General features: G+C 31.6%; 5 protein-coding genes across 5 annotated transcripts; all 5 read right to left on the bottom strand.

The window, feature by feature from the left end:
- Positions 1-857: 857 nt before the first annotated feature.
- Positions 858-10,562, bottom strand: LOC9304814 (germin-like protein subfamily 1 member 14). Its single transcript, XM_002868696.2, has 3 exons — positions 10,492-10,562; positions 1,616-1,733; positions 858-1,502 (listed from the first exon to the last, which is right to left on the bottom strand). Exons 1-3 carry the CDS (start codon positions 10,495-10,497, stop codon positions 958-960), a joined length of 669 nt encoding a protein of 222 aa, XP_002868742.1. The 5' UTR covers positions 10,498-10,562; the 3' UTR covers positions 858-957.
- Positions 10,563-11,894: 1,332 nt separating this feature from the next.
- Positions 11,895-12,632, bottom strand: LOC110226579 (uncharacterized protein At2g34160-like). Its single transcript, XM_021018530.1, has 4 exons — positions 12,513-12,632; positions 12,196-12,243; positions 12,069-12,116; positions 11,895-11,990 (listed from the first exon to the last, which is right to left on the bottom strand). The coding sequence occupies exons 1-4, from the start codon at positions 12,630-12,632 to the stop codon at positions 11,895-11,897; spliced, it is 312 nt and encodes a 103-aa protein (XP_020874189.1).
- A 3,577-nt stretch (positions 12,633-16,209) lies between these two features.
- LOC9304811 (germin-like protein subfamily 1 member 13) lies at positions 16,210-17,187 on the bottom strand. The gene is made up of 2 exons (XM_021017323.1): positions 16,995-17,187; positions 16,210-16,906 (listed from the first exon to the last, which is right to left on the bottom strand). The coding sequence occupies exons 1-2, from the start codon at positions 17,116-17,118 to the stop codon at positions 16,356-16,358; spliced, it is 675 nt and encodes a 224-aa protein (XP_020872982.1). The 5' UTR covers positions 17,119-17,187; the 3' UTR covers positions 16,210-16,355.
- A 1,272-nt stretch (positions 17,188-18,459) lies between these two features.
- LOC9304810 (germin-like protein subfamily 1 member 20) lies at positions 18,460-19,566 on the bottom strand. The gene is made up of 2 exons (XM_002868692.2): positions 19,253-19,566; positions 18,460-19,156 (listed from the first exon to the last, which is right to left on the bottom strand). The coding sequence occupies exons 1-2, from the start codon at positions 19,371-19,373 to the stop codon at positions 18,609-18,611; spliced, it is 669 nt and encodes a 222-aa protein (XP_002868738.1). The 5' UTR covers positions 19,374-19,566; the 3' UTR covers positions 18,460-18,608.
- A 543-nt stretch (positions 19,567-20,109) lies between these two features.
- LOC9306870 lies at positions 20,110-21,067 on the bottom strand. The gene is made up of 2 exons (XM_002868691.2): positions 20,565-21,067; positions 20,110-20,426 (listed from the first exon to the last, which is right to left on the bottom strand). Exons 1-2 carry the CDS (start codon positions 20,984-20,986, stop codon positions 20,255-20,257), a joined length of 594 nt encoding a protein of 197 aa, XP_002868737.1. The 5' UTR covers positions 20,987-21,067; the 3' UTR covers positions 20,110-20,254.
- Positions 21,068-21,925: the final 858 nt, after the last annotated feature.

The following is a 21,925-nucleotide window of genomic DNA, read 5'->3' as shown; positions in this document are numbered from 1 at the left end:
AATAAGAAAATTGATATCAAAATTAGAATTTTCAAATTAAAAATTCTCTCGATTTCCTCTTTAATCTTCTGGATTTTTTCACAAATCCCGATTTAATCTTAGTTTCTCATCAAGATTTTTTTTTCGATTTCGATTTTGTGCTTTAATTGGCTTTTGTCAACGAAAATTCATGATTAAATTGAAAATCAACATAAAATTAAGCATTTTAATCATCATGTGCAGAGTTCATGCTTTAAATCAACGAAAATAGAAAACTGATGATTGAAAAATCAACTATTATTATTAGTGTGTATATTTTTCCAACAAGACACACTTTATAAAACTCATGCTTCTATCTTATAATTTATTTACATCCAATTTGTATCAATTGCATGGTTTATCTTTACATCCTATTATACCTTGCAATTCTTAAAAATACCATACCTTCAAGTTTTGTTTCAGAAAATATAACTATTAGTTTGATGTTTCAAAAATACCGACGAAAGTGGTTGTATTCCAAAAATAGTATAATTTTAAAAGTGTAGGGTTTAATGTTTAAGTTTTAATTTTGAATTTTGAAAGTTAAATTTTAGTTATTTTATGGTATTTTTGAAAAAACAAAATTTAAGTGGTATTTTTGAAATACAAAAACTTAAGTGGTATTTATAGAAAACAAAAAGTTAAGCGTGTTATTTTTGATAATTACCCTATCTATATATAATCTGATGGCTTGTACATTTTTTTTTTTTAATCATTCTAACAACTCTTAAAGACTTATTGAATATCCAAGAAAATTTTAATACCCCAACATTTAAAAAGTTGTAAGACAGAGTTATATATAAGAAAAAGAAATTTAATATTAAATATCAAATCAGGTAATAAACACCTTTTTATTTTATTAAGCATAAACCTTTAATTCGTGATACATCATTACTTAAGAATTAAAACGATAAACACTCGTATTGTTGGTGACTAGATTTAGTTTTTAAACTTGGCTTCAAGATCCTTGACAACATTGACATCTAACTGAAACGCCTGAGCGAGAATATCTGGATTAATCGGGGGCGTTGACCCGAACACAGTGTCTGCGATCGTGATAACACCAGCGTTCTGACTACTTAGTCCAGCAAAAGCCACTGCTGGGGTCTTCCCGATATTCACTTGAAAATGGATCATTCCTATGGGGAACACGAACACGTCGCCGGGGTTCAGCACTTTGGTGAATAAACGGTTATTGTCTTGATTGGAAGAGACAAAACCAACATATAATGTTCCCTCGACAAGAACAAGGATCTCAGTGGCACGAGGGTGCGTGTGAGGTGGGTTTTGTCCATAAGGTGCATAGTCTATGCGGACCAAGGATATTCCCAAAGTGTTTAACCCTGGAATCTGGTCGACATTGACCGTTGTCACGTTGGATTTGACTCTATTATTAGTGGTCCCTGCCTGGTTGAGGCCTGAGTAGAAGAAATCTTCTGCCTTCGCTTGCTTCGGATCCTTGCAGAACTTACCATTCACAAAAACTGCAAGTAGAAAAATTAATTAGAAAAACTTTTTATTACAACTTCCAATTTACAAAATAATAAAGGAGAATAATAATTAGTTGAGAGTTCAAGAATTCGAGTTTTAAACTTACCACCATTTTTGAGGTCACTAATGGCCACACAGAAGTCTTGAAGTGGACTTGGATCAGAAGCTTCGCCAAAGGAAATGACCAAAGCCGATATGGTAATCAAGACGAGAGACATGGGAACCCTCATTTTCAAAGAAAAGCTAATGCTAATGCTTTTTAAAGATTTTTATAAATGTGTGTGTTGCTTGTGAATTGTGAAGCATTTGAGCTCAGTATTTATAGGACAAAAGCGCATGTCATATTTGACGTGGTCCAAAGATATTCTATAAATTTGTAATTCGCCGCATGTTTCAAAGAGGTAGTTCAAAATCGTTTAACAAGTCTATCGATAACTTAATCTATCTTTAATTAAAATTGGATTTGCATGACTATATACGCAAAACCATACCCATAGATTATATTGATTTATAATAGTGTTATCTTTGAATCACCTTCTAGAGTCAAGAAGTTTCCTAGATACGAGACACGACTATTTCCACTACAACAAATGGTAGTTTAATTAAAATGTCAAAGAAGCCATATTTTCCCCAAATCAGAGAACTCATAGTTACATTCAAAAACTTATAACATGGAATGGCTGACATGGATCTCAATAATACTACTAAATATAGGCTTTTTAAGCTTCTACTGATTCATAATGACTAACAAAGATGTGCTAATTTTTTTAGTACTTTGAGTAATAAACAAGGTTTTTTCTACAAGAATTATTTAGTTCAAAAAACTTGTCAATATATGATAGTTCTAAAAAAAGTAAAAAAAATTCTTTTAGTAGTGAAACGAAAATTATCTTTTGTGCTATGAGTGAAAGTGAAACATCTCAAACATAACAAACTTGAACATCTCCTTCTCCTCTCATCATTTTTCTTCTAGTTTGATCAAAGGGCATTTTCATCATCTAGGGTGTTCGATCGCCTACACTAGTATATGTGAATGGTGACAAAGTACGATAATTTGCAGCTGTTATGCTATCGTTATAAATGCACCAAACTGGTTCTTGATCTAGTGGTTTCCGTAAGAGAAAAAAAAATCCTAGTATCACTTCACTTGCGAAAAGGAATATTTCCGAAAGAAATAAACTATGGCCTGACTGGTTTAAACGCAGCTGTTGCGGTTGCGGTTGCGGGAGTTTGCGGAAGCGGACGGTTGCGGCTTCAAGCATTACCAAACGTTTTGAACGACTGGTTTAGCGTTTGAAAATAGATACATTTGCGGGAGTTTTATGACTAGTAAACCAGCGGGTGCGGTAGCAGTTAAATGAAAAATGACCAAACTAAATAAAAAATATTACAAAAAATAAAATAAAAACACCAGTATATTATTATGATAATATTAGAAAAATTAAACATACTTAATAATTAAAATCATAAATAAAGTACTAAATAATTATTCAAAAATAAAGAAATTTTGTAACAAGATAGTACTTTATGCATCTTGTTTAACATCAAAAATTGCATCAAGTAATGGGACAAACTGTAAATAACGTTGAATTCAATAAAAAAGCAAGTGAGTTTCTATTCGAGAAAATAAATCGAAACATATATTCAATCAAAAAATAAAACAATACATAATGAAAAGCAAAAAAACGATGTCATGAAAAATATTCAAAGAGTTACACATGAGGTGATGAATGAATAAAAGGATATATGATACTTACGTTTGGTTCTTGATTTTCATCAGTTTGGGTGGAAGACGTTGAGCGAATAGGGTTTCATAATATTGATTAGGGTTTCTGATGAGAACGTGATGCAAAGATGAAAGATATATATAGGATTAAGGGTCATTTTGAAAAATACCATGTTTTTGAGTTATACTTTGAAAATACCCCTTTTTCCTATTTTTAATGAAAACTACAATCTTTTATATATAAAAATGATAGTTTGGTATTAACTTAAATTTAAAGCTACATTTTTAATAAATCAAAACTAAATTCAAAATTTAGAGAAAAAAAATTCAATATTAATACGAATTATATATATTTTTAACACAAAGATGGTTAATTAATTTTATATATTTAAATTTAACAAGATAACATCTAAAATATTATAAAATCTTTCACTAAATATTTTTCATGTTATATAAAGTAAAATAATCTCCAACACTCCAAGCACATTTTTCAACTTAACATATCACAAAACTTTGCTTCAATTCAATGATTCTCTTTGATTTTTTTTGTGTGAAATAAAGTATTTTATATGTTTTCTACATCAAAACAATACCATATGACTTCACAAAAATCATGACTTAATATCGGTAGAATGTTGTTATTTATTATTGTTTAAAAAATAATTTATGATAGTAAATTTTCGGAATTGTTAGTTATATAAAATTTTTGTAAAAATTAATTTTAATTATTATCAATAAATTGATGTTCTATTTAAAATATAGATATTTTGATTAATTGTTATTAAGTTTAAATAAATTTTAGTAACTTTACATATTTTAAAATAGTTTTTAAAAGAAATTAAAGAAAATGTATTTTTCAAAAGTGTAAACAAAAAAAAGGGATTTTCCCAAATTTACTCTAGGATTAATATATATTATAATAATTATAAGTAAACGTTTAATTTTTTATTTTTTTTAATTTTTTTAAAATTCAACCGCTACCGCCCACAACCGCAAATGCTTGCGGGAAGAACCTTTTAAAATTCAGCGATTTCGAGCAGTTCGAAACGGTACGGAACGATTTCTATGATTGTTACCAAACTGCTAACAACTGCAACCGACCGCTAGCAACCGCTAGCAGGGTGCTAGCAGGAGAACCAATCAAGTCCTAAAGACTATTTTTGGGTCCACGATTACTATCTAGGTTCGAACTTCATGGCAAAAAAAAAAATAATGTCTTATTTTTTACTATTTTTTCTAATAACATTTTTTGACAAACTAAAACTATTATTAGTCAACTTGTCAGTATCTACAAAACTGCCATCCAAACATTATATACATGAAGCCAAACAAATGTTTCATTTTTCAGAAGAAAAAAAGATAAAGCTTTTACAAAATATAGTTTAGCAGATTTATGACAGATTTATATCTTTGTCTTCTAGATATATCATAGATAAAAATTAGGGGTGAGACCAATTATCCGGGATCCGCTCCGATCCGCTCCGAAAAATAGGATATCCGGGTGGGGCGGATCCGGATCCGGATAATGAAAAAGCGGATCCGGCCGGATCCGGATCCGGATAATAGAAAATTTAAAGCCGGATATCCGGATCCGGGATATTTTATATAATAATAATATTTTTAATATTTTATTACTATTATTTAAATTTTATTAATAAATTCTATTATTTTATATAAGAATAATATTTTTTTAATAATATTTTTAATTATTTATATTAAATTATTTGTTTTTAAATATTTTTCTTGAAATTTTATATTAATAAAAAAATTATATAAAAAAAATCCGGATCCGGATATCCGGCGGATATCAGGCTCTTTTTACAGATATCCGAAATCCGGATATCCGGGTGGAACGGATCCGGATCCGGATAATGAAAAGGCGGATCCGGCCGGATCCGGATCCGGATCTGGATACCCTAAAAAAGCCGGATATCCGAATCCGGCCCAGCCCTAATAAAAATACAACATATGCAAGTCTGTTATGACGTAAGTAAAATTAGAGCATACTTTATGTAAGGTATTTATGACTGCGTCAAGTTTATGTTTATCGGAAGACTTGCTTAATCAGCCTTGATATTAAAAAAATTACAACAAACACGAACAAGTCTTCTATGTAAACTTCTGTTTTTATTTTAAATCGATTGCTATAGCTAGATAATATAATTTTTTTACGTGTACAGTGTTGGTTATTTTCGAATTTCCTTGGTCTTTTGGAATAGTTTTAACTTATAAAATGTAAAGACTAATTCAATGTTGTTTGTTGGGGAAAAAAGGGTAATTCAATGTACCAAAAGTAATGTTAACAGTAAAATATCAAATTAAGCGAATATCTATACTAGTATTTTTGCAGTCATTTTGGTGACGGGTGGGTAAAAATATTCACGGGTTATTTGGATACCCGACCCGTTTACAAATTTTGGTCATAAAAAATTTGTTGGGTCGGCTTATATTTAACTCAGCTCATACACCAGATATTCCATATTTAATAATTATATATTTAGAAGATTTGATTAAGATTTAGAATTATTATTCTCCTATCATCTTTGTTTGATTTGTTTTTAACTGTTTTGAATCATCATATAATACATAAAGTAAAAACAAAAATCAATTTTTTTCTGCATATATTATGATTCGAAATTTTAAAAACGGACATATATTATCTAATTAACGAAAATGTGTGTTCCACGTTCTACATCGATTAAAATATTTAGACAATGATTCAGAATCATATCATAAATAAGATACATTAATAAAATAAATGATTTTTTTGGCCGGACGAGTTTGGCGGGACAGGTTTTTGAATCAACAATAATAAAAGATTAAAATATCATTAATCCGCCGCTTCAATACGGATTAAATCCTTAAGTTTTTTTTTTAATACCACCAATATTAGACATATTAAATCAGTCTCATTTAGAAAATATTGTATAAAACCAAAAAAATTCCCGTGGTATAATGTTACTTAATAACAATTGTAAACTATAAAATATAAATATCTTAGAAAATGATATAATTTTCAAACTTTTATATATAATAAATAATCTTTAAATTTTTAAAATTACTACTTTTAGAAAAAAAATCACGGGACGAGTTAAGATGTTACAGGACGGGTTATATTTCAGAACGAAGTTATATGGAGGACGAGTTTGAATCAATATTTATAAAATTTTAAAATATCATTAACATGCCGCTTTAATACAGATTAAATCTCCGGTTTATTAAAATATAAATTTCTTAGAGAATGATATGATTTGTAAAATTTTATATATAATAAATAATCATTAAATTTTAAAATAAAAACAAATCACGGGACGGGTTAAGAAATTAGGAAACGGGTTATATTTCGGAACGAGTTTATATGGCGGACGAATTTGAATCAATATTTATAAATATCATTAACATGCCGTTTAATACGGGTTAAATCCTCAGTTTATTATCTATTGTCTTGTGGACTCGTGGTATACCGATACTTAATAAAAATTGTAAACTATAATATAAATAGATATTTTATAAGAAGATATAATTTCAAAATATTTTTATACTAACTTTAAAAATAAATCATTCCGCAGTGTACCGCGGATTAAAATCTAGTAGTTGGTATAAATCTTAGACTTGAACCATTGCAACAAGGACAAAATCAAGGACCAAATTTCCATCATGTCAGTGAGAAGGTCACATAAAAATTAACTATTATAATTTGTGTATTATTTTCCAACAAGGCGCGCTTTAAAAAACTCATGCTTCTATCAAAATGATACTTTGATTTATGTACATCAAATTTGTATCAATTGCATGATTTATCTTTACATCCTATTATACCTTGAAATTCTTAAAAATACCATACTTTCAAGTTTTGTTTAAGAAAATATAACTATTAGTTTGTTGTTCCAAAAAATACCACCGAAAGTGTTGGTATTCCAAAAATAGTATAATTTTTAAAGTGTAGGGTTTAATGTTTAAGTTTTAATTTTGAAAGTTGAAAGTTAAATTTTAGTTTATTTTATAGTATTTTTGAAAAATTAAAGCTTAAGTGGTATTTTTGAAAAACTAAAACTTAAGTAGTATCTATAGAAAACAAAAAGTTAAGCATGGTATTTTTGAAAATTGCCCTATCTATCTATATATATATATATATATATATACACACAAGGGTTTTGTGCAAAAAAAAAAACCCTCCAACTCGCCCATTTTTGCAACTTTACCATTCATCTTCAAAAAATGCAAATTAATCCTACAAAATTCAAAATAATACAAAATTAAAAATAGCTTTTAATTATTTCTTTGATCATGGAATGATTTGATTATTGATCTCAAAAATTAATTGAATATATTTCTTACACTAAAATTATATAAGACACATGTCAAAAGAATAGAGTGCCAAATGTCAGCTTTTTAAAGCTTATTTTCAAAAACCTTAGTTTATTATATACAATAAAATATATGAGACTTGTGGTGGTGAAATTTTTAGTTTGTTTAGTTTAGTTTGAGTTTGATCAAGAGAAGGAAAGTTTTTAAATATATATAGAAGTAGATTTAGGTTAAATGGTTTTGAATTTATTGTAAATTATTGATGTTACATATATGTTTGAATGAATTAATTACTGTCATTTAGTTAGTGTCAACACATGTATGAATTAGATGTTACAAAAAAATTCATATTTATGTAGTATTTATTATTGTCTTATATAAAATTGTTCACAAATTTTTGTATTTAACCATTTTTATTCTCATATCTACCTTTAATATTGAAAGTAGACACAAAAAAAATATAAAACACCCATCTTATGAGGCACAAAATATATATTTGGTGAATACAAAAAGTAAAAGATGCAAATGGTTAAATAAAAAGCAGCGATGTAGCCTACCTTGATGTGAAAAGACTGTAGCTAATTCTCTGTGATTCACAGAGCAATAGCCTCTATGATCGAATCTCGAAAGAGAACACTCCACAAGTGAACACCCTTCCTTGTAGAGCCAAGGAGCTCGGTAATGAGAAGGGCATACCTAAAACAAAAGAAGAAGACAAAAGACAATTACTTGTGTTGTATTCGGATCCTAACCCTAGACATGTACAGGAAAAGACAATAACAAAAAAACTCGTTAGTACAAAATTTGTTTTGTTAATGCAATGTTACTTTTAGATGAGTTAAATTCTTAAACTGACATTCACAAATTTACGGTGATGAATATGATTAGTAATCTCAATTATCATAAACAATATATTAATAGTTTCTTATATTATATGAGTGAAAAATAATTAGAGTGCCTAAAACTATTTACTATTGTTTGGACAATTTGAAAACATAACACTACAAAATGTTTTGAGCAAAAAAAAAAAAAAAAAAAAAAACACTACAAAATGTGTAATACAGTAAAACAAAATTAAGAAAATAATATATAAGAAAAGGCAAACAACATTAGAAGCATATATCAATCTATATATATATATATATATATATATATATATATATATATATATATATATATATATCAATAAATTATGTTAACTATTTGTATAAATTTAATAATTGTTTATTTATGCTATCAGTAGAACCATATATTTTTTATATAACTTTTTACTATTGTATCGAGTTATCTTAACTTTTATAAAGGCGGAATCCAAAATCAAAATTATTTATGGTTAATTTATAATGTTAAATAATTCATGGAGGCTTTTTACTTTATTGTGATTTTAATTGCATATAGTTAATGTCAAATAATATTTTTTCGATTTGTTTTTCTACTAATATTTTGCAAATAATGATAATTATTTAGGTGACTGTGTAGAAGTATATATAGTGAATATGAAACAATAAAGTTTTGTAAAATAATTTATTGAATAGATCTCTTACACTAAAATTATTAAAAAGACACGTGTCAAAAGAATAGAGTACCAAATGTCAGCTTTTTAAAGCTCAGTTCAAGAAACCTTACTTTATTATATAAGAAAGGAGGAATCCAAAATCAAAATAATTTATGATTAATTTATAATGTTAAATAATTCATGGAGGCTTTTTACTTTATTGTGATTTTGATTGCATATAGATAATGTCAAATAATATTTTTTCAATTTGTTTTTTATTAAAATTTTGCAAATAATGATAAATATTTAGGCGACTGTCTAGAAATATATATAGTGAATATGAAACAAGCGCCAAATGTGAGCTTCTTAAAACTCATTTTCAAGAAACTTTACTTTATTATATAAGAAATATAGATAATCTGATGGCTTGTACATTTTTTTTATTTTTAATTATTCTAACAACTCTTAAAGACTTATTGAATATCCAAGAAAATTTTAATACCCCGACATTTAAAAAGTTGTAAGACAGAATCATATATAGGAAAAGGAAATTTAATATTAAATATCAAATCAGGTGATAAACACCTTTTTATTTTATTAAGCATAAATCTTTAATTCGTGATACATCATTACTTAAGTGTTAAAACAATAAACACTCGTATTGTTGGTGACTAGATTTAGTTTTTAAACTTCGCTTCAAGATCCTTGACAACATTGACATCTAACTGAAACGCCTGAGCGAGAATATCTGGATTAATCGGGGGCGTTGACCCGAACACAGTGTCTGCGATCGTGATAACACCAGCGTTCTGACTACTTAGTCCAGCAAAAGCCACTGCTGGGGTCTTCCCGATATTCACTTGAAAATGGATCATTCCTATGGGGAACACGAACACGTCGCCGGGGTTCAGCACTTTGGCGAATAAACGGTTATTGTCTTGATTGGAAGAAACAAAACCAACATATAATGTTCCCTCGACAAGAACAAGGATCTCAGTGGCACGAGGGTGCGTGTGAGGTGGGTTTTGTCCATAAGGTGCATAGTCTATGCGGACCAAGGATATTCCCAAAGTGTTTAACCCTGGAATCTGGTCGACATTGACCGTTGTCACGTTGGATTTGACTCTATTATTAGTGGTCCCTGCCTGGTTGAGGCCTGAGTAGAAGAAATCTTCTGCCTTCGCTTGCTTCGGATCCTTGCAGAACTTACCATTCACAAAAACTGCAAGTACAAATATTGAGAGTAATAATTTAGTTGAGGAGAATCGAACTTACAAAATAATAAAGGAGAATAATAATTAGTTGAGAGTTCAAGAATTCGAGTTTTATACTTACCACCATTTTTGAGGTCACCAATGGCCACGCAGAAGTCTTGAAGTGGACTTGGATCAGAAGCTTCGGCAAAGGAAATGACCAAAGCCGATATTGTAATCAAGACGAGAGACATGGGAACCCTCATTTTCAAAGAAAAGGTTTTTATGAGTTTTTTTATGTGTGAGTGTGTGTGTTTGTGAATTGTGAATTGCATTTTAGCTCAGTATTTATAGGGCAAAAGCGTGTGTCATATTTGACGTGGTCCAAAGTTATGCTATACATTTGTAAGTCGCATGTTTCAAAGTGGCACACTACAAGAAATATCTACATTATTAGCAAGAGAGAAGAGCTATTATATGTCATCAATAGCGTTTTCATAAACGCTATCTTATGCCCCTGTTATGGTAGACCCCCATATACGATGACGTTTTTAGCATGCTATGATAGACCCTCATATACGATAGCATTTTCATATTATAGCATTAATCGAATGCTATACTATACTTTATTTTAACACCCGTTTAATGTTGTTTTATATAATATCGTAACATTTTTTTTGTTATATAAATTTAATTTATTATATAGAATAAATTTTATATTGGAACCCAATTTTGTAAAATTTACTTTTTATAAATTTTATAAATCATCAACAAGTAATATTACATTAACCAATTAGCCAAACAAGTCTTACATAACATCAACCAAGTCTTATACTAACATCATAAGTCTTAAACAATAAAACTAACATCATAAGGACAGAGACAAACTTCGATCTCTTCAATTTCTTCTCATCTATCTATTTCGCCTCCTCATCAAAAGTAGAACACATAAAACTTCAATCTGAACAATTGTTCCTATTAGTACTCCCTTCGATATGCTACATGAAACAAAAGAACAAGGGGATAGAAGACACCATCTTAGAACTCTTATTGACTAAGATGAAAAAAAAAATCGACACATGGGAATACATCTACCAAACATACACATATGTATACTACGTACTTGGTTAGTTTGAACATAATCATGATAGCCTTAGAATTAAGCTAATATGGAGTTTAAAACTTGAAGAAACGTCTTACCACTTAAGCTCCTACAACCACATGCAAGCTCCTTCTCCTAAATACCTTCCTTCTCATTTTGTATGAAGCAAACAAACTTAATTGAACAAAACAAAGATCTTTAGGAAAATTAAACTCAAACTTAGAAAGTAATATATCAATCACAGACATTGACACTTAAAGTCATAGAAAGAACATATCTTACTTGTAGCAAAACCACTCTTTTCAGCTGCTCACTTTGCTAAGGGGTTATAACAGCTTTGAAATACAAAGAAAAAAAAAATCAACCATAAGCAGAGAGCTAATAAAGAAAGAAAATAAAGTTTGAATTATGCAATAGTAAAGCTTATACCTTTCAACGACATTCACACTAAAAGTTAATTCCTACATTCTCAATCTTGGCAGCTAAAGCATTAATGAAATAAAACAAATAAAGCCCCTTTATAAAATAAGCATCACATAACCAAAATAGTAATAGCTATTTTCAGTTCCGCACCTGAGCTTCTGTAACTTCTTTTTCTACATTGGCTGCAACCATTAGTTCATCAAACTTCTCTGACTTTGCAAGCGTAATTTCAATCTGTAAAACCAAGACCAAATTAATAAATTGAGAAGAAGGTTGATTTGCATATGAGAAGAGTAAGTATCACCAACAAACAATGTATTCTGAGAAAATTAGCTTAATCAAGTCAAGAATCAGAGAATACTGAAATAAAAATACACATTACAGTATCAATAGAATATATACAGAAGAATAAAAAAAGAGAGGTTAAGATCATACATACCCATTCCAAGGGCAGAGAGTTCGACATCATTGTTTGCTGCCTATACCTCTTAACAAATCCAAACAACAAAAACTCACTTACATCAAAAACACAAGTAATAACCACAAAAACCTAATCCCTAAAAAAACCCAAACACGAGAATAAGCTAAAATACTCATAGAGAAACAGATTGGCTCTTCCTAATTGAAACAGTACAATCATATAGAAGTATATATAGATTTCCAGAAAAAATTGAGCTTCTGGACTTGATTCACACTAATATCCTCTCGACCCGAAAGAGTCAAGAACTTTCAAAGCAATCGAATTAAACTATGTACCTTGGCGAGATTGACGTAGAAGAACAATCGTTTCTTGGTGTTTGAAATCTGAATACGACTTTTCTTCTGGGAATCAACGGCCAAGTTCATGTTGTTCACTCCATTGGTGATCTCTTCCATGGTTGCTAATTCGGAATCCATAACCCTAACTTTTTCCGAGTAAGGGGACAACGACTAAACGAAATTAATCGACGAGGAGAATCAGCGACGACATCGGCGGCTAGGGTTTTAGGATGAGAGGAGACGATTCTTCTCCAAATGGTGATGGCGACGAATCACCTGAGACTAAAGGAAAAATGAAGGAATGGAGGCGAAATGAGGCCGAAGAGTTTCGTGGAGTCTATGGCTGATTGGAAGAGATCTAGGTTTTTTTTTTTGGTCGTACAAAGAAAGATAATTTTTTGGCTTTGGTATATATGATGGCACAAAAAATTTTAGATCTGAGATATGCGGCTCTTAAGTCAGAATAAATTATTTTAGCTTCCCGCTTAATGATTTTTTATCTTAGCATTATTTCAATGCTATTATATAGTAATCAAAATAAAACATTCATCTTTTATAGCAGTTACGGAAAATGAGCTATCTTCATGTGCTATCAATGTGGATATTTCTTGTAGTGGCAGTTCAAAAACGTTTAACAAGTCTATCAATAACCTAATCTATCTTTAATTAAAATTAATTGTATTTGCATGACTATCTACATACATCCGCACCAGAGCTTGTAGCTTACTGTAGCTAATTGATTTGTAATCAATTTTCCTTGTATCACCTTCTAAATTTAAGTCTGGTAAAATTTGAGTTTATGAATGTTGGCCGAAAAATATATATACGTCATCGCATGTTATGGGAAAAATTGAGAGTAGTAGCAAGTTCAATGGTAAATGCACCTCGATATTCATACAATTGGTCATTTGCTATGAGTTGTTTATCACGAGTATTTTTTTAATAGAAAATAAACACGAGCAAGTCTTCTACGTACATAATTCTGCTTTTATTTTAGATTGAATGTTTGGGTAATATTATTTTCAAAATATTGGTTGTTAGGGTAAGAAATTATCTAGGTGCGTTGAAAAACAAAATATCTTGGTGCATTGATCTTGGTTATTTTCACAATTCACAGGTCTTTCTTGGAATAGTATTCTCTCTCATAAAACCTAATGACTAATTCAAAGCAGGAAAAGTATGTTAATACTAAAATATCAAATTAAGCAAAAAAACATCATTAGTTGGTATATATCCCAGTCTTTAAACTGCTACAATGACAAAAGTAGTGACCAAATTTCCAACATGAATTTGTGTGTATCTTTTTATCTTTTTCCAACAAGACACGCTTTCAAAAATTCTCAATCAAAATGATACTTTGATTTTGGAAAATAAAATAGAATTTGATCGTCTATTTCGCATTTATCGCTTGATATATAATTCATTGGAGTTTGGGGTCTTTGAAGGATTGAAGTTTGTTTATTTACCCAAATATATTAGAGTTATTTAGATGATATTATTCGATGATGAAAGTTTTTTTCTCTTTTTTGACAGTTGAAAGTTTCTTCTAACAATTTTCCCTTCATAAATATTAAAATTTTATGATTATAGATGTACTTTAATTTTAGTAGTAAATTGATGCATTTCTATGAAATTTAATATTTCTGTTTTATGATCAAGTATCATTAACTCAATTGGTAAATACTCTCAGGTAAAGTATAGAGGTGAATGACATTTGGGAAGAGACCATATAAAATGCTCATGGTCTTTGAGGAGAAGTATGGGTTTAAGACTAGTATTTCTTAGTTATTAAAAAAAAATTTGTTGTATGGCTTGTTTACTTTGAGTAGTTTTATCTTTGGGTTGGCTGATTTTATAGCCATAAACTAGTTGCATTCTCAGCTTTTCCCCCAACCTTTTCGCTCCAGCTAATTCCACCATTAACTTAGATAATTCTCGCAATTTCAACATGTACTTTCGGATTCATCCTTAAAACTACGCCTCCAATTGAACCGGCCAATAAACCGGTACCACATAACTCGGTTTGATTTAATTCAAATTTAACCAAATTTAAACCCGATTTTGACCCAATCTTCTTCTTCTTCACCCGATTTTGACCAGAATTTTTTTTCTTTAACGACGGCAGACCCGACTTTCAACAACGACGTTTTGGGTCTCATCGACGGCAGATCTGAAGACTACGATCCCTGCAACTGGGTCGGTTGCACATGCGACCCTGCCTCCAACCGGGTCTCGAAGCTCCGACTTGACGCATTCTCTCTCTCCGGTCACATCGGCCGTGGCCTTCTCCGTCTCCAGTTCCTCCACACCTTGGTCCTCTCCAACAACAACCTCACCAGAACCCTAAACCCCGAGTTCCCTCACCTCGGCAGCCTCCAAGTCGTCGATTTCAGCGGCAATAGTCTCTCGGGTCAGATCCCAGACGGGTTCTTCGAGCAATGCGGGTCCTTGAGGTCCGTCTCCTTGGCCAACAACAAACTCACAGGTCCTCTTCCTGTCTCCCTCAGCTACTGTCGGAGAAGATGAACTAGGACTACGAGGAAGCGGAGGAGCTAGCAAAGGAGGAGGGTGGTGACGGTGATGAGGTTGATACTCAATTGTGGCGGTTGTGGATGAAGATGGAAGAAGAGACGGTGGTGGAACAGAGGAGGAATCGTCAGGTTCACGGCGGTGGAAGTTACGGTGACAACCACAAGCTGCACACTTGAGAGAAGTTGGATCGGAAGGTGTTGAAGAAGGAGACGGCATGAATTCTCCGCAACCGTCAAGCGCGTGACCACCAATCGCCGCCGAAGAAGAATAAGATTCGGTTGGGTTGGCTGATTTTATAAAATCTTGGTCAAAATCGGGTTTAAATTTGGTTAAATTTGAATTAAATCAAACCGGGTTATGTGGTACCAGTTTAATGACCGGTTCAATTGGAGGCGTAGTTTTAAGGATGAATCTGAAAGTACATGTTGAAATTGCGAGAATTATCTAAGTTAATGGTGGAATTAGCTGGAGCGAAAAGGTTGGGGGAAAAGCTGAGAATGCAACTAGTTTATGGCTATAAAATCAGCCAACCCAAAGATAAAACTACTCAAAGTAAACAAGCCATACAACAAATTTTTGTTTTAATAACTAAGAAATACTATTTTTGGAGAAATAGTTAAATATTTTAAATGGAAGTTTGAACTTGAGTTGCTTTATAAAAACAACATTCACACAAAGTACTAGATTATATGTCTTGATCATTTTCGTAATTTTATCCAATTGAGTAGTTTTCACTTTTCTTAGACAACGCGTCGTCCAAATCTACTTTATCTTTGGAAAATGAGGAACAAAAAGCATGCAATCTTAACGCCGGAGACAACTTTTAGAGCAACTGATTGCAACTTTTTAAGAAACAATATTTTGCAAGAAGTTCATCGATTCATTGTAAATCTTGTGCTGGAACTTGTTTTTTCTTGCCCGAGCTCTTTTCTTATCACATTCATTTCATAATCAATTCTTTTCAGTTACATAAAAAAGGAAAAATATACTTCATTTGGAATTCGTTCCGTATCATAGGCATACTTTATTCTGAGTAGTTGCTGTTTAAATTGAAGTGTCGTTTTCCTTAAATGTTTGTATTGTTCTAACAACTCTTAATATTGAATCGAGTATCCATCTCTTGATTATGCTGACAATAGGAAAATGTTTGACAAAATCAATATAAGTAGAGTACAATTCTTTCTAAATCTCAAATTAGGTGAACCAAATCATTTTTATTTTATTAAACATAACATTTTCTGATTTTCATAGTATTATTATAATGTTATTTAACTCTTACAATGAGAAGCACTCTTAGAAGACATAGACTCAATTCTTGGATGCAAACTTGGCCTCAAGGTCTTTGACGACATTCACATCTAACTGAAATGCCTGAGCCAGAACTTCTGGATAAATGGGAGGTTTCGAACCAAACACAGTGTTTGCAATTGTGATGACACCAGCGTTCTGACTACTAAGTCCGGCAAAGGCAACCGCGGGGGTCTTCCCGATATTCACTTGAAAATGAATCATCCCTATGGGGAACACGAACACATCACCGGGGTGCAAAATTTTGGCGAAAAGACGGTTATTGTCTTGATTGGAAGAGACAAACCCAACATATAACGTTCCCTCGACAAGGACAAGGATTTCAGTGGCACGCGGGTGTGTGTGAGGCGGGTTTTGGCCATAAGGCGCATAGTCTATGCGAACCAATGATATTCCCATAGTGTTTAGCCCTGGAATCTGATCAACATTCACTGTTGTGACGTTGGATTTGACATTATTATTGGTGCTTCCGGCCTTGTTGAGACCTGAGTAGAAGAAGTCTTCCGCCTTCGCTTGCTTTGGATCCTTACAGAACTTACCATTCACAAAAACTGCAAGTAGAAATATACTTTTGAAAAATATGTTCTTACAACAACGAATTTTATCATAATTAAACAAACATGATTATTTTTTTCATACCACCATTGTTGAGGTTACCAACGGCCACACAGAAGTCTTGGAGTGGACTCGGATCATAAGCATTGGAAAAGGGAATGACCAATACCAAAGAAATGATAGAGATGAGAGAGTGAGAAACCTTCATTTTGAAACAGAAGGTTATGCTTAATGCGTTTTAATGATTTGCTATTTGTGTGAGTGTTATTTGTTAAGCATAAGTGCTTACTATTTATAGAGCAAGAACGTATGTCATGTTTTGACGTGGTCCAAAAATATTTAAATCTATACTACGTTTCAAAGTGGCAGTTAGAAACTTAATTAGAATATTAACAAGTCTATAATTAAATTTATATTAATTAATTCGGATTATTTGGATGACACACTACCGCGTATTATAGGGAAAATTTATGCTTTGGAATAATATAAGTAGAATAGGCGGTAGGTAATGAACAAAATAAGTGGAATGTGACGAACAAATACATTATTAGATGGTAATTTTAAGAACGCAGATATTTTTTTAGAACTTTCAATTTTCGGATGACTAAACAGATTGTTTTTTTGCAAGAAATGTTTGGACGATTGATATGAAAAATAGACTTAGAATACTTCAACAATATAGGTTATTGGGATCAGAAAATGTTTTAAGTTAATAATTTTAGCTATTTTAAAGATTTTTTGCTTGTTTAATATTATTTTCCCTTACAAAAATGTAAGACTAAATCAATATAGGAGTGTTTTTAAGAAAATCAATATATGAAAAGTAAATTTACTACTCAACTAACAAATTACGTGGAAAACAATAACTAGTTGGTGATATCCCAGGCCACTTTTGAACTATTGCAACATCGAGAAAACAAGAAACCGGGATTCAACTTGTGTGATGATCATACTTTGAATATGTACATCAATATATTTCGTATCGATCGCATGATTCACTTCTTCTTTTTTTTTCCTTCTTTGCAAGATTGAAGGTTTTTTTATATCCAATACAATATTATATCAGAAGTTAACTAGGTGTTTTTCAATTATGAAACTGTGAAAGTGATTTCTTACAGGTTTTATGTCCAAATTTAAAACATATTCCATCCGTCTCACAAAGATAGATTTTTTTAGAAATTTTACATTCTTTAAAAAATAATGTATAATGACAGTTTTAACATTTTAACCTATTAACATATTTTAAAAAGTATATTATTTGTTGTTGTTTAATAAGGGTAAAATATGTAAACTGTTTTAAATTTGACATTGGAAATAAAAAAACTTCTATCTTTGTGGGACAAAATTTTTTTCTAAAAAATTCATCTTTGTGGGACGGAGAGAGTATATTAGAAGTTAATTAACGAGGTGTTTTTCCAACTGTGAGATTTTTCTTGCAGTTCTTAACCGCAAAAAAAAGAGAAGAAAAAAAAAATTCTTAAAGACATGTTAGCTAGGTATCCATGGAAATTTAATATGCCGACATTTCTAAAATGTAAGAATAAATCTGTATGGGAAAACTAAAGTTCATATATATATCAGAAAGTAGAAATTAGGTAAACATTAGTTTACTTTATAAGACATAACTATTTCTTAGTATTGCATTTGTAAAAGAGTGTTAATTACAATGATAAACACTCTATAACGACTAGATTCAGTTCATATGGACCCAAACTTGGCCTGAAGTTCTTTGACAACACTTGCATCCAACCGGAATGCCCTGGCGAGAAGCTCTGGATAAATTGGAGGGTTTGACCCAAAAACAGTGTTTGCGATTGTGATGACACCAGCGTTCTGACTACTCAATCCCGCAAAAGCAACGGCTGGAATTTTCCCGATATTTACCTGAAAATGGATCATTCCTATGGGGAACACAAAAACATCACCGGGGTGCAATACTTTGGCGAATAACCGGTTGTTATCTTGATTGGATGAGACAAAACCGACGTATAATGTTCCTTTGACAAGGACAAGGATCTCTGAGCCACGAGGGTGCGTGTGAGGTGGATTTTGGCCATGAGGTGCGTAGTCTATGCGGACCAATGATATTCCCATGGTGTTTAGCCCTGGGATCTGATCAACATTTACAATGGTCACATTAGAGCCAACTTGATTATCCGTGTTCCCGGGTACGTTGAGGCCTGAGAAGAAAAAATCTTTTGCATCGACTCGCTTCGGGTCTTTACAAAACCTACCGTTCACAAAAACTGCATGTAGAAGAGTATATATTATTACAACGTCAAAGATAATCATAAGGAGAAAGTAGAGAAATAGATAAACGGAGGCTTCTTTACGATACGTACCGCCTTTTAGGTCATCAATGGCAACACAGAAGTCTTGGAGTGGACTTGGATCATAAGCATTGGCAAAGGAAATGACTAAAGAAATTATGGCAATAGGGATGAGAGATTGAGAAACCATCATTATGCTATAATGCTCGCTCTAAATTTGTTATGCATGTATTATTGGTGAATCGTCAGTGCTTTAAAATTTATATATAGGACAAGAGCATAAGTCATATTTGACATGGAATGCACTAAATAATTAATATTTAATGTAATTACACAAGTTTGGTACGGACTTTTAGTTACAAGAGAGCATATAAACAAAAAAGACTGGTAGTTGGAATTCCTTTAGGAAGATTGGCCAAATGTTGATGAGTAGATGTCAAAGAACGTAAAGACGTAACGTTAGGAGAGAGTCCCACCCACCTATTAGATGAAATCAAATTTGTATTATTATGTAACACACGACCAAAAGTTTCATAGGGAGAATATAGGTTGCATATAGTGTGTATGGAATAATCATTAATTGACTGAGTACAAGAGAAATATAAATTATAAATTTTTACGTTCAGACTATATGAATGGTTTCTTATCTGCGAGCTTTGAACCGTAATTGAGAACCCTAGTCATTTCCATGCAGTTTCCAACTGGTAAGTCAAATATAAATTCTAAATTATATAAAGTATCAAACACTTGAAATTTTAACCGACTATGAAAAATGCATTTTAAGTTATATAAATAGCATACAGAATTTAAAAGTTCTTTTTTTATCACTATTTTTTTCCTGTATTTGGGAGCGACCAAATTTATAAAGAATATATAATTAAGATACATAATTTATTGCAAATATTTACAGAATACCTTATCTTTTTTTTTTCTTCCATAGACACATTAGGATTACGTAGTATATCTGAATTTTGTTACATAGGATACAATCGGTAATTACCTTGTCCAATGTCTCGCGTCTCTCTTGGACAGCTACGACCTAAATAATAATTGACATGGCAAAGAGAAATAACCTCAATTTTTCTCGGAAAAACAGAGAAAACAAGAAAGCCAACCACCAGCACCGCCCTGTTTCGAAGCATCCTGGTACAAACCGGTCTTCGAGTCGAGTCTTGATAGTTCTCTTTTTCCACTTTCACTCTTCATGTTTAGTGATGTCTTTCGTTCTTGTTGGTACTCTCCTAATCTACAGAAACAGAAAGAAAAAAAATTTAAAACTAAACCAATAGACCTCATAAGTACAACTCACTAAAACCGAGTTTTCGGTCCAACCAATCTGGTTCTAACTGAGCAAATAGGCATGGAAGATTAGACAACGACTTACGTGGGAAATGCGAAAGAAGCTGCACTGTTATTACTTGTTTCAGAGTGATAAGACTTGGTCGGAGAAATAGGAATCTGCTGTCGTGGATCCGGTTTTGGAACATTGATTAAGCCATCTCGATTACCAGGTTTTGGTCCCGTCTCTACTACGGTTATATTGACTTCTTTCGTTCCAGGGTCGGTCAAAGTGTTTTTGTTATCAATGTTGTTGTTATTGTAGCTAATATAGGGCGAAGCAGTATATTCGAAATTGGTGAGTTCTCCAGATTTATACATTTTGGAGAAACTATGGTCTCCCATGTGAATACTGAACAAAGATTCGTTCGATTGGATACTCCATTCTTGTTTAGGAGTTATCGAGGTTGCGAAAATCGAATGTGGAATCCGATCCGGTTCATAGCCTGGTTTAGTTTCCTGGTCCATTTGTGTACCTGTTTCCAAAGAAAAATATGAGATATCAATGTATGTAATCAGATTTCTTCAAAAATGGAATATTTGTAGCCAAAAGAAGAGCTCTCATCACCTTTGATCAAGTTCAAGCTGAGAGTTCTTCAAGAACCAAAAGGTTGAAATGAACGATTTCTTTCTTTTTAAAAAATGATGTGAGGAAAATAGATCAAAGCTGTGTCCTCATTAATAATGACTATTTTTCGTTGGATAACAAACGTAATTAAACTAACTAATCTCCATTAAAGAGTTAGTTATAAATTTTTTAAACCAAAAAAGTTTGGACTTCGGGTATAAGTTATAACCAAATCCTTGTCGTCATTAATAATGACTACTTTTTGGATATATTATTAAAAACCAACTAATCTCTATTAGCTAGAGAGTTATTATAAATTAAGATAAACAATTTGGACTTCGGTTTTAAGTTATAACCAAAAAATGTTTCTAAGAAAGTTGGACAAATTCAAAGGCTGAGAGCCTAACTCGTAGCTGTTATTATTTTACGTTGGTCAGTTGGCCAATCAACAACTGAATCAAAATTTTGTATTTTTATATAATATATAGAATTAAGAATATAATATGATAATTTACTCCAAACATATAGGTTGTGAATGGCAGCATTGAAATCGCAAACGATCTAAAATTTTTATGATTGGTGAACTAAAAGTGATTTTGCCAAAACCACTTAAAATTCCGCACTGAGAGTGCTACCATTCAACGCCTAAAAGAGGTATCCCAAATTGAAAAGCGGTCCATGTGTTTTTACTTTTTTCTGAAAAACGCAATATGTTTTTTTTTTTTTTTTTTAAACGCAAATGTATAACAGTAAATGCTGATTGGTAAATGAGGTGCGGTTTTCGAAAACAAATATTGAAAAACGCGATTTCAATGCTGCCATTCACAACCTAAAAATCA

The sequence above is a fragment of the Arabidopsis lyrata genome (assembly GCF_000004255.2).
Source record: "Arabidopsis lyrata subsp. lyrata unplaced genomic scaffold ARALYscaffold_7, whole genome shotgun sequence".
Lineage (NCBI taxonomy): Eukaryota > Viridiplantae > Streptophyta > Magnoliopsida > Brassicales > Brassicaceae > Arabidopsis > Arabidopsis lyrata.
The sequence above is the reverse complement of the archived record's forward strand: the minus strand, read 5'-3'. Positions and strand labels throughout refer to the sequence as shown.

What these genes read in the sequence shown, in the direction of transcription:
- LOC9304811 (XM_021017323.1), bottom strand. Translation starts at nt 17,118, where the DNA reads ATGAAGGTTTCTCACTCTCTCATCTCTATCATTTCTTTGGTATTGGTC. An exon ending in TGGTAACCTCAACAATGGTG is followed by an intron (nt 16,907 to 16,994) that starts GTATGAAAAAAA and finishes TTCTACTTGCAG; the next exon opens with TTTTTGTGAATGGTAAGTTC.
- LOC110226579 (XM_021018530.1), bottom strand. Translation starts at nt 12,632, where the DNA reads ATGGAAGAGATCACCAATGGAGTGAACAACATGAACTTGGCCGTTGAT. An exon ending in ACTCTCTGCCCTTGGAATGG is followed by an intron (nt 12,117 to 12,195) that starts GTATGTATGATC and finishes TTTTTATTTCAG; the next exon opens with TATTCTCTGATTCTTGACTT. An exon ending in TAATTTTCTCAGAATACATT is followed by an intron (nt 11,991 to 12,068) that starts GTTTGTTGGTGA and finishes TTGGTTTTACAG; the next exon opens with ATTGAAATTACGCTTGCAAA.
- LOC9304814 (XM_002868696.2), bottom strand. An exon ending in TAGTGACCTCAAAAATGGTG is followed by an intron (nt 1,503 to 1,615) that starts GTAAGTTTAAAA and finishes TTCTACTTGCAG; the next exon opens with TTTTTGTGAATGGTAAGTTC.
- LOC9304810 (XM_002868692.2), bottom strand. Translation starts at nt 19,373, where the DNA reads ATGATGGTTTCTCAATCTCTCATCCCTATTGCCATAATTTCTTTAGTC. An exon ending in CATTGATGACCTAAAAGGCG is followed by an intron (nt 19,157 to 19,252) that starts GTACGTATCGTA and finishes TTCTACATGCAG; the next exon opens with TTTTTGTGAACGGTAGGTTT.
- LOC9306870 (XM_002868691.2), bottom strand. Translation starts at nt 20,986, where the DNA reads ATGGACCAGGAAACTAAACCAGGCTATGAACCGGATCGGATTCCACAT. An exon ending in GCTTCTTTCGCATTTCCCAC is followed by an intron (nt 20,427 to 20,564) that starts GTAAGTCGTTGT and finishes CTGTTTCTGTAG; the next exon opens with ATTAGGAGAGTACCAACAAG.